The sequence below is a fragment of the Ochotona curzoniae genome, unplaced genomic scaffold (genome assembly GCF_017591425.1).
Source record: "Ochotona curzoniae isolate NIBS_2020 unplaced genomic scaffold, NIBS_Ocur_1.0 scaffold_274, whole genome shotgun sequence".
Lineage (NCBI taxonomy): Eukaryota > Metazoa > Chordata > Mammalia > Lagomorpha > Ochotonidae > Ochotona > Ochotona curzoniae.
Window position 1 is genome coordinate 8,864,092 of NW_024467101.1, and position 12,121 is coordinate 8,876,212.

The 12,121-nt window shown below is 49.5% G+C and overlaps 1 protein-coding gene across 1 annotated transcript; it reads left to right on the top strand.

Moving 5' to 3' along the window:
* Positions 1-2,667: 2,667 nt before the first annotated feature.
* On the top strand, positions 2,668-9,882 carry XBP1 (X-box binding protein 1). The gene is given in 6 exon segments (XM_041003636.1): positions 2,668-2,922; positions 3,914-4,010; positions 6,392-6,520; positions 8,314-8,349; positions 8,352-8,459; positions 8,728-9,882. Coding segments are annotated over 6 exon segments (1,173 nt in total). The 5' UTR covers positions 2,668-2,683; the 3' UTR covers positions 9,292-9,882.
* Positions 9,883-12,121: the final 2,239 nt, after the last annotated feature.

Below are 12,121 nucleotides of genomic sequence, written 5' to 3' on the forward strand. Positions count from 1 at the left end.
CATAAAGCCATTTCTACATATATGGTTGAATGAGATATTGTTGAGTGATGGTGCAGCTCATTTTAATTCAGACTCACCACGTGTGTAGAACCCAGTTAGCCATGTGTGGCTTGTGGGTACCGTAAGGGACAACCCAATGCTCAAATTTTAGTTTCAGATAGTTGCTTATTTTTTACATTGATGCTTCTTTGGACAGTGTGTCAGTGATGGTCCGCTCAACACCGCTCCTTTCCTCTCACGGCAACGGAGAAGTTTGCATTTTATGTACATGATCGCTCTTGCAGTTGCCCAGTGTGTCACTGGGAACAGTAATGGAATCCAGTGCAAGAGTTACCAGATGAAACTTACAGACCGGATGATTCTTACAGACCGGATATGAAACTCCTCCCGGGTTTGGACTTGAATGTTCACACCTTTACAAACAGCACTCTGCAATGAGTCAAATTACTGTTATTAGTAATTTTACGTTTTAGTGTTAGTAGTAAATGTATTTCCAAAAAAAATATATATATATATAAAAACCTGGGGGTGGGGGAAAAACCTCTTTAACATTCTGTTCCTTTTTCAATAAACCAAGACCAAATTGCAGTCCATCCCTCCTCCTGTGCCTTGGACTCGTGTGTCTCCATAAAGTGAACTCGTTTTCACCCCCATTGGACCTTATACATTTTTATTTCTCTGGGATTTCTTTTAAAGTTTATTTTTGTTTATTTGAAAAGCAGACACACACACACACACACCTTCTATCTGTTGGTTCAATCTGTCAAATGTCCACATCAATTGATGCCAGGCCGGGCAAAAACCAGAGGCCAGAAACTCCTTCTGTGTGTCCCACATGTGTGACAGGGTTCCAGGCACTTGGGTTCTCCCCTGCTTCCTTCTAGCACATCCAGCAGCAGGAAGCTGGAACTGCAAGTACAGTTGGGGCTCATTGTTTTGGCAGTAACACACATGAACTTCATTAAAAGAACGGTGCAGGTCATAACCACACCACTACGTCAGAGCTCTTACGGCCTTCCCGCATCCTAAACACATGCCTGTAGGCCTCACCCCGAAGGTGTCTCCAGACACTTTCCCCAGAAGTGCTTGGAGTGGGAAGGAGGCTTCCCAATCTGGAGGCACTCTAGGACCTGGGTGGCTAGAGGCTCTTCCTGCAGAAACTGTCATCACCATGTCCCTTCTGACCCACAGAAACAAATGGTCTCCGGGTTTCCAGAGCGGTGCCAACCCAGTTTACAGAAACAGTCTCTGGTTTTCCTTGCCCCCTGCCCCCAGCTGAAAAGTGGCACCATGGATCAACAGGCTAATTAAAGCCACCTGCAAGTGCCGACATCCTATATGGGCACCAGTTTGTGTCCTGGCTGCTCTACTTCCTGTCCATCTCCCTGCTTGTGGTCTGGGAAAGAGGCAAAGGATGGCCTAAAGCCTTGGGACGCTGCACCTGTGTGGGAGACTTGGAAGAGGCTCCTGGCTTCAGTCTGGTTCAGCCTTTACCATTAGGATTATTTGGGGAGTGAACCAGCAGGTGGAAGACCTTCTCTATCTCTCCTTCTCTCTGTAAATCTTTCAAATAAAAATAAGCATTTTTTAAAAAGCCTGATATCAAGAAATGGGGACTGCTTTTAGCACCTTCTCCCCATCTTGCTCCCTCCAGACAGAAATGAAATTGAAGACGTAAGCTGAGATACTAACACCGTGCAACAATCGCTTAGAATCCTGTCACCCCAACACTGCGCACTTCCCAGGTCCCAAGTCAGTCATCTTTGCCTTCCTAGGACCTGGAAGGCTGCAGGACGGAGAGACTTGCCAAAGTGTGGCAATAATAATAATAATAATAATAATTGCAATCTGCTTTAAAAAAAAGGGAGGGGGTGGAAATGGATGAATAAATACGTGGGGAGTTCTGCCTTTTCTCACAAGCGTCGGTCCTGGGGCGCCACAGCCCGCCCAGAGGCTCAGGGAGCCCCAGTAACGGGGCACGCCCACCCACAGCAGAGAGCTTAGAAGCACTAGGGACAAAATGACCACGCCAGTCGCTGAGGAAGTCCTAGCCGAGTACTAAAGACTTAAACCTTGGTGTGTGTGTGTGTGGGGGGGGGGTTGAATTCCTTTGCAGGACTGCGTTTTAACGAAGGCAGCCCGGATCTACTCGCCTCACGCCAGGCCTGGCGAGGCGCACGAGGCTTGTCAGCCGGCTTGCCATCATCATCAGTCCGGAAATGTCGCGGCGTGGGGACAAGCTTCTGTCATGTTGGTCAAAGTGCGTCAGGCCGGCCGACGGTGCAGGACTGGTTTCCTGAGGAAACATTCCTCCTGGCTCCACGTCCTCCCACAACCCTGCCACCTCACACGTCTGGAGGTCTCCCCAAAACCCTGCATCGGCCCAGCACCACAGCGCCCGGGTGTCAGGACTGGAAACAGTCCCCCCCCCCTTTCACACACACACACACACACACCCCGGCTTCCCTCACCCGGATCGGGACCGGCCACTGCCACGCTGGACGCCCAGGTCCAGCCCCCTCCGGCAGCAGACGAGCCAATGAACGCCGAGTTCTCCCGTGCGTCCACGCAGCGCTGGCCAATCGCGGAGGGCCACGACCCTAGAAAGGCTGGGCGCGGCGCGGCTCGCCGCTTGGGCGGCGGCGGCGGCGAGCGCGCACTCCGGGGAGACTGACCAAGGGCCATGGTGGTGGTGGCAGCCGCACCGAGTCCGGCCGCCGGGGCTCCTAAAGTACTGCTTCTACCGGGTCAGCCCGCCGCCGCTGCCGCCGCCGCCGCGGGAGCCCCGGCCGGCCGGGCCCTGCCGCTCATGCTACCCGGTCAGAGAGGGGCCAGTCCGGAGGCGGCCGGTGAGGGGCCGCCTCAAGCGCGCAAGCGACAGCGCCTCACACACCTGAGCCCTGAGGAGAAGGCGCTGAGGAGGTGGGATCGGGAGCTGCGGGGAGGCCGGGGTCGGGGCGCTGACTGACTGCCCGGGGCGCTGGGGCGTCCTTGGCCTGCAGGGGTCCGGTGCCAGCGTGGCGCGGGGCGGGGCGGGGCGGGGCGGCTGGACCGACCGGATCCGCCGCGCTGGGTGGAGTCCAGGATTCTTCGGATCTATTTTTCTTTTACTTTCTCCCGATCTCTATTAGAAATGAACGGGGCTGGGATGATGCTAGCTGTCCGGTTTCCAGGCCCTTTGGCCGTGTGGCGACAGGCAGGTCGCTCAGCCCCTCTGGAGCCCATTAGGCTGCGCTGATTTTTTTTTGGAAGGGGCGCCGGGGTGAAATGAAAGAGCTGGTGAAGCGGGTGACAGGGATGGTAGTCTTCACTAGTCACAGGCAGGTACCTCGGCTGGGGGAGAGCAAGGCAGGCAGGAAATGTGGGTCAGTATTTGTGACCTTGCTTCCTCAAGTTTCTCCCGGAGTGGACGCCCTGGCCGCGTTCCTCAGGGCACTAGGAGGAGGGGTGTCAGCCAGCCCATCCCAGACCCAGTGGGGCTTGGGGAGGGTGGACGGGTGGACTTCGGTCTAGATTTGATCAGTCCAGGTGGGATTCTGCATTAGTTGGGGTGGAGGCCGGAAAGGGGGTGGGGTGGGGAATAGAGGAGGAACGTTCCTGATGATGCAACATGGACAGTGGTGGTGGTGGCGGCGGTGGTGGTGGTGGTGGTGCCAGGTTGGGCTACGTGGCGCGGAGGAGGCCCAGGCGGATGACGCCATCTGAGAGAGGACAGAGCCAGCCTTTCAGGCTGATTGACACAAGTCCGTGGGATTTGGTTTTGCCGTGCTTTTTTAAGGTTCTGTGAGGGGAAAGATCCTGCCTTGTGCCGTACATTCCGATGAAAACCCCAGCTGGCCAGGGTTTTCAAATAAAGATGGAAATAACCCTTGAGATGACTCAGTGTGTGCTGTACATTCCTTTTTCTACGCAGGAAACTGAAAAACAGAGTAGCAGCTCAGACTGCCAGAGACCGGAAGAAAGCTCGGATGAGTGAGCTGGAACAGCAAGTCGTGGATTTGGAAGAAGAGGTAAAACGAGACGAGGCCAAATGCTTTCCTCCATCAGGCGACTGTGTGCCGTGACTGTTCTGGCATTTACAGCCCACGCCAAGTTCTTTCAGTGCCCGTCAGAACGTTATAGAATGTGTACTTTAAAAGCTAAATTAGTGGAACTCAGGGTACAATAGGTAGCTGGGGGAGGCTTGTTGAGAGTAGAAATAATTGATTCTGGCAGATACAGTATCATCGCTTAAACTTTAGCTTGTTCCTGGCTTGGCCAAAAGGTCACTAAAGTTTCCCTTTATCTTCCGGCTGTTATCTAATCTTAAAGTTTGAGCCATTAACTGGTTCACTTATTTATTTATTTTAAGCTGTGTTATTTATTTAAAAGGCAGAGTCACAGAGAGAAAGAGAGCAGACGCCATCATCTGCTGGCGCACTTCCCATCTGGCCCAGAGCCGCTTCCAGGCCTCCCACGTGGCTGCAGGGGCGCCAGCACCTGGGCCACCTTCCACTGCTTTCCCAGACACCTAGGCACAGAGCTGGTTTACAGTTGGAGCAGCCGGGTGTCCATGTGGGCACTGCAGGTGGCTTACCTGGACCCGCCTCGGTGAGGGCCCCCTGGTAACTGGTTCTTAGAATGAACACAGTCATTCGGTACCAGATTGTTTTGGTTTTACAGTGTACTACTACCACTACTTTTAAAGATTTATTTTTATTATGTTTTTATTGGAAAGGCAGATATGCAGAGAGGAGAGACAGAGAGGAAGATCTTCCCGTCCGATAATTCACTCCTCAAGTGAGTGCAACGGCCGATGCTATGCCGATCCGAAGCCAGGAGCCTCTTCCGGGTCTCCCACGCGGGTGCAGGGTCCCAAAGCCTTGGGCCATCCTGGACTGCTTTCCCGGGCCACAGGCAGGGAGCTGGAAGGGAAGCGGGGCTGCCGGGATAGAACCGGCGCCCATATGGGATCCCGGGTGTGCAAGGTGAGGACCTTAACCACTTGTGCCACCGCGCCGGGCCCATACTACCACCACTTTTATTGCTCCTTGCCAGTTTGAAAAGAGGCTTTCTTCAAAACATCATGTATAGATGAAAGCCACATGTCTGTTGCTGAAGTCGTAGTAGCGCTTTGAAACATTCGTTTATTTTTGACCCCATAAAATAGCTCTTAAATAGCTTGTTTTTCATATGTATGGCCCATTCTGCTAATATCTGCCATAAGCAACTGCATAAGCCTAGGGTATCCAAACATTCCAGGAAAGGAAATCCTATTATAGTGTTTACAAGATGGAGTCCCTCATGGGACCGGCATGGTTTCTGCTCCTGTGATGTTGCCGTTCCAGAGGCATGCAGGTTTTAGTCCTGGCTGCTCTGCTTTTCATACAGCTCCCTGTCAATGAGTCTGGGAAGGCAGCAGGTGATGGTCCAAGTCCTTGGGTTTCTGCCGCCTCTGTGGGAGGCCTGGATGGAGTTCTAGGCTCCTGGCTTTAGCTGCAGCTGCCACCATTTGCGGGGTGCATCAGCAGAGGAAGGATTTATTTTCCTTTTTCAGCCTACCTTTCAAATAATTTTTTAAGAAATGTGGATTCTAGGGCCCGGCGCGGTGGCACAAGTGGTTAAAGGTCCTCGCCTTGCACGCCCGGGATCCCATATGGGCGCCGGTTCTAATCCCGGCAGCCCCGCTTCCCTTCCAGCTCCCTGCCTGTGGCCTGGGAAAGCAGTCGAGGACGTCCCAAAGCTTTGGGAACCTGCACCCGCGTGGGAGACCCGGAAGAGGCTCCTGGCTTCGGATCGGCATAGTATCGGCCCGTTGCGCTCACTTGGGGAGTGAATCATCGGACGGAAGATCTTCCTCTCTGTCTCTCCTCTCTGTATATCCGCCTTTCCAATGATAAAATAATAAAAATAAATCTTTAAAAAAAAAAAAAAGGAAATGTGGATTCTAGGACCTGGTGCGGTAGCCTAGCAGCTAAAGTCCTTGCCTTGAATGCGCTGGGATCCCATATGCGCGCTGGTTCTAATCCCTGGGGCTCTGCTTCCCATCCAGCTTAAAGATTTATTATTTTTTCATTGGAAAGGCAGATATACAGAGAGGAGAGACAGAGAGGAAGATCTTCCGTCCGATGATTCACTCCCCAAGTGAGCCATAACGGCCGATACTATGCCGATCCGAAGCCAGGAGCCTCTTCCGGGTCTCCCACACAGGTGCAGGGTCCCAAAGCTTTGGGCCGTCCTCGACTGCTTTCCCGGGCCACAGGCAGGGAGCTGGAAGGGAAGTGGGGCTGCCGGGATAGAACCGGCGCCCATATGGGATCCCGGGCGTGCAAGGCGAGGACCTTAACCACTGCGCTAAAAAAAGTGTGGATTCTTAAATGGAAACATTTGATGTTTTGCCTCTTTCTTCCAGAACCAAAAGCTTCTGCTAGAAAACCAGCTTTTACGAGAGAAAACGAATGGCCTTGTCATTGAGAACCAAGAGTTACGGCAACGCTTGGGGATGGATGCCCTGGGTACTGAAGAGGAGGCGGAGGCCAAGGTAAATGATCTGGATGTTTGTTGTCCTCTGTAAGAACTGGATCCAAGTGGTTTATGTGCACACTCTGGCCCTCTGATCAAAAATGTTCTTGAAGCTTTTTTTGGTTTTAAGATGTCTTCATGCAGGCAAGGTAGTTTTGTGTGTGTGTGTGTTTTGTTTTAATTCGGTTCTTATGACATTTAATGAAGTCCTAATAATCAACATTAGTGACATGGCTGTCTTAGAGCAAGTCCTGACAAGCATCAATAGCAAACAAGATGTTCTCAGAGAGAAACATTAGGGAAACCAGAGTAGGTGTCAGCCAGGCTGGACTGAAGTTTGAATGCTACCACTTGATAGTTCTTTGGCAACTATGGATGAGTAGGGGAAGGAGTCACTCTCACAGCGACATCCCTGATAAAAGGTCAATGCATGGGTGTCGTTTAATCTATGGATTATGGCAAATTTGATGACAACACCAAACTGACATTAGTGCCAGGAGAAATTTTAAATTATTATTCAGGGCCCGGCGCAGTGGCCTAGTGGCTAAAAATCCTTGCCTTGAATGCTCCGGGATCCAATATGGATGCTGGTTCTAATCCCAGCAGCTCCACTTCCCATCCAGCTCCCTGCTTGTGGCCTGGGAGGACAGTCGCGAGGACAGCCCGAGGCCTTGGGACCCTGCACCCATGTGGGAGACCTGGAGGAGGTTCCTGGCTCCTGGCTCCAGATTGGCAAAAATACTGGCCGTTGCATTCACTTGGGGAGTGAATCATTGGACGGAAGATCTTCCTCTCTGTCTCTCCTCCTCTCTGTGTATTTGACTTTGCAATAAATAAATAAATCTTGAAAAAAATAAATAGTTATTCAAGAAAAATTCTAGGCTTAACATCATTACAGAACTTAATTTTTTTTTCAAAGAATTATTTATTTCTGTTGGAAAGGCAGATTTACAGAGAGAGAGAGACACACAGAGAGAGGTTTTCCTGTCTATTAGTTCACACCCCAAATGACTGCAACAGCCAGAGGTGAGCTGATCCAAGGTCAGGAGCCAGGAGCTTCTTCTGAGTCTCCCACATGGGTGCAGGGTCCCAAGGCTTTGGGCCATGTTTAGCTGCTCTCCCAGGCCACAAGCAGGGAGCTGGATGGGAAGTGGAGCATCTGGGATAAAAACCACTGACAGCCATAGAGGTTGCTGGGGATGCAGGCAGAGGCTTAACATAGTACGCCATGGTGACAGCTCCAGAAAAAAAAGAATTATTTGAAAGGCAAATTTACAGATAGAGAGAGAAATAGGAAAGCTTCCATACTCTGGTTCACCACCTAAATGACCACAATACCCTGGTTTGGGCCAGGCAAAAGTCAGCACCTTGGAACTCCATCCAGGTCTCCCACATGACTGTAAGGGCCCGAGCACCCGGGCCATCTTGTCCTGTTCTGCCTGTGCTTTAGCAGAGCTGGATTGGAAGCAGAACAGCTGGGACCCACATGGCATGCTGGTACTGCAGGCGCTGGCCTAACTTGCCGTGCCACAGCACCAGCCCTTCTAGTACTTTATTCATGAGAAGACTATTATTGAGAATGTCATGAAGCTGTCACTTACCAATCCCATGTAAATCTTTGCTCTGGGAAAGCATTTTTCACTTCATAGAAAATGACAATGCAGTTTCTTTTCTGATCCCCTGATGAAGGAAATGAAAAGCAACCTTGCTAAGGAAAAGACTTTGACACTAGCTTCTTGAAAACCGAGCATGCCTGGGGAGGCTGTGCCCGGGGGGCTTCCTGCCGAGTACTCACTGTGTGCTTCCTACCAGGGGAATGGAGTGAGGCCAGTGGCCGGGTCTGCTGAGTCCGCAGCACTCAGACTACGTGCACCTCTGCAGCAGGTGCAGGCCCAGTTGTCACCCCTCCACATCATCTCCCCGTGGATCTTGACAGCGTGGACTCTTCAGACTCTGAGGTAGGCATCCTTCCGACTTCCCAAGTAGCTGTGTCACCAGACTAGTGAAGCCAGAAGTTGATTTTTGCTGACAGTGTTCTTAGTTCCAGCTGATGCAAAACAGCACAGTGTAAATAATTGGGCGAGGGAGTGGGCAGGGAGGTCCCCTTAAGGTCATCCGAGTGCATAATGAGCAGTTTACTTTTTACGGGACTAGTACGGGGTACTCTGGCTCGATTCTCCAGTGGATTCTGACATGCTATGCTCACTCAATTTTTGCGTCTTGCAGTCTGATATCCTGTTGGGCATTCTGGACAACTTGGACCCAGTCATGTTCCTCAAGTGTCCTTCTCCAGAATCGGCATCTCCCAGTCTGGAGGAAGTCCCACAAATCTACCCAGAAGAACCCAGTTCCTTACCAGCCTCCCTTCCTCTGTCAGTGGGGACGTCATCAGCTAAGCTGGAAGCCATTAATGAACTAATTCGTTTTGACCACGTCTATACCAAGCCTCTGGTCTTAGAGATACCCTCGGAGACAGAGAGCCAACCTAATGTGGTAGTGAAAATCGAGGAAGCACCTGTCAGCCCCTCAGAGAACGATCCCTCTGAGTTCATTGTCTCTGTAAAGGAAGAACCTAGAGAAGATGACTTCATTCCAGAGCTGGGCATCTCCAATCTGCTTTCGTCCAGCCACTGCCTGAAGCCATCCTCCTGCCTGTTGGATGCCTATAGTGACTGTGGATACGAGGGCCTCCCTTCCCCGTTCAGCACCGTGTCCTCTCCCCTCGGTGTAAACCACTCTTGGGAGGACACCTTTGCCAATGAACTCTTTCCCCAGCTGATCAGTGTCTAAGAAGTGATCCAGTACTGTTGTCCCTGTCCCTTGACTATCCCACTGCCTGGAGTAGAGCAAACAAACTAGTGTCTGTGCTTCATTTAAAAAGCCGAAGTAGAGGCTGCAGAACTTCCCCGAATGCATTTGTTCAGTTCTCATAGACGAGCCCAAGAATTGTCTCTTCACATCCAGCAGTCCAAGGGCCTCAGGAACAGGTTCTGAGCTATAGATTTGGAGGTTTTATTTCAGGGGCAGTGGCTTGGCCTTCAGTACTTCTGTCAGTCTCCCTAACGGACTTCCCAGATCCACTGGGAAGTGGGAATGTCTGAAAATGGACTTTGAACTTAGGATTGGCCCGTGTCGTATCTCTCCCCGCCTCCTTCTCAGCATCCCAGGCTTGCCTCCGATTTTAGGCCCTTTAGTTTGCTTCTGCAAGCAGAGATCACCTGCCTGAGGGGGCTTCAAGTAAAGATCAAGAATCTTTTGTAAAATTACTGAAATTTACTATGTAAATGCTTTATGAAATCTTTCCCTGCTAGTATAGCTTCTGGAAGGTGCTTTTTCCATTTATTTAAAACTACCCATGCAATTAAAAAGTGCAGTGCAGCATTCTTGCTCTTGGATTTCTTCTAAGGCTCTGAAGTTTCACCTTTTTTTTTTTTTTCTCTAGCTGGTTCACTGTTTGCCATTTATCCCACAAAACTGAGCGTGCAAATTTTCACAGCAACTGAATTTTTCTGCTTGAGTTAATACCTACCTCAATTCCCGGCTGCTGTATGCTATGTAATCTACTATTTGAGCAATTACCTGAGACAATTTCTTCAGGCTAATGGACCACTACCACAACTGGCAGGGCTAGAACCACTACGGTTATAAAAATTATGAGGTCATACCCTCAATGCCACTACCGTGGGGAATAAGAGCATTTTCTAGGCTCAGATTTCCCCGTGTTCAGCTGCCACTGATGAGCTGCAGATATACCAACACTTATTATCCACAAGGAGGGATAGAAATATCTGAAGGCTGCTGAAGGGCTTCAGAACTATGATGTGTTACAAGGGTTTAGTATGTGAGAGGCACTGTCCTAATCACTTGAAAGCTAGTTTTTATATCCTAGAATACTTGGGAAGAATTTTCACCTATTTAATCGAGCTGTTAAAAGAACTACAAACATGAATACAACCCTGAAACTAGATAAGCTCCATAACCCCCATTGTCCCTTATCACATATCTTTTCTTTGAGAATCCTATGGGATACTAAAGGACATTTTCTACCCATACAGCATTCAGATGATGTCTTCCCAAGATTACCTGTAGGGAGGTCAAGAGAACGGACCACAGGAGGCTGTAGTTTAAGCCAAGGCCAGGGAATGCCTTCAGCATGGTGACTAGAGGTGGGTCTGTGAACCTGTTTCAAAGTTACTCACCCTAAGATCCAGCTGCTGATGGCTGAGCCCACAGCAATAGCCTTGCTTAGGTGCTGAAGTTTCTCAATTGTAAATGTAAGGATGACACCCTGCTGTCAGTAACATTGACCTGAAAACTAATGCGGGGTTACCAGTCTATTTAGGGATTGTGGAAGCAGGTGTAATTATAGACGCATTTTAGCCTCCCATCATAATAAGCAGGTTGAAGCTGAGGCTCAAGTAATTTCCATTCAATGACATCACATGAAAGAGGCAGCTGTACGAACAGGAGGGGACATATGTGACCTATATAGACTATGGGGTTTTCATTTCCTGCACAGATGGGTGAAAATTGCCAAATACTATGCTTGGCCTTGAGAGAACACCTGCCATCCAGGGACATTTTCATATCGAAACACTCAATTGCCTGGTTAGAACTAAAAATCATGATCGTTCTGTAAAAACCAAACCAAGATCTCCTTTAAACACGGATGACCACACATCTTGATAACCCTCATCCACGTCTGCCTCCTTGCTTTCCCACCAGCTGCAGACAAAGTAGGACCACAGGTGTAAGAGTAATGCCCACTTCATTTATGGTATTAGTTCAATTTGAGTCACCTAAAAACTGAATTACTACTCCTTGGATTCCTAAAACTCAAGAGATAAGCAGATCATCTTGTTATGCCCCAGTTACTGAGACACTATTGTCTTGCTGAAGCTCAGGTGTAAGCACTGTTGTCACTGCACCTCCTCCTGTCTAAAATGCCACTGTATTAACACAAGAGTTGAACTACACTGGCATACACAAAGCATAACCCTTCCAGGAATTTATTGTTAGCCTGAGCCACACTTTGGAATATCTTGCTCACCAAGATCTCACATCTACACAAACATCTTACGACTTCACTCTCTAAAACTAGTGGAAAGAACACTGGACTAGAAAATGTGGATTATAATACTACAGTTATTATCCACTTAGCTGGTTCCCATATCTATACAGTAGGTAAAGTTTTAGCTATAGTTTCTAAATTTGCATTAAAAAGAAAAAAAAATCCTTTTATTAAACTGCAGTCCAAATGTGCAATCTCCATTTATTCCTGCAGGCAACACTGCCACCCAGTGACCTATGTGGGGCACTGCCGTACAGTGACCAAGCTGGCCACTTTGAGGAAGGCAACATCAACCTGGGATTTTCTCTTTCCCCCATTTTTAAAGGTCTCCCACCTCCTCCTGGGAATTGTAACTAACAATTTCCAACTCCACATCTGAACTTTTTTTGTTTATTTACTTTTTATTGGAAAGGCAGATCTGATTTACAGAGAGAAGGAGAGACAGAAAGATCTTCCATCCGCTGTTTCACTTCCCGAGCAGCTGTAATGGCCAGAGCTGAGCTGATCTTATCTGAAGCCAAGAGCCAGGAGCTTCTTCCAGGTCTCCCA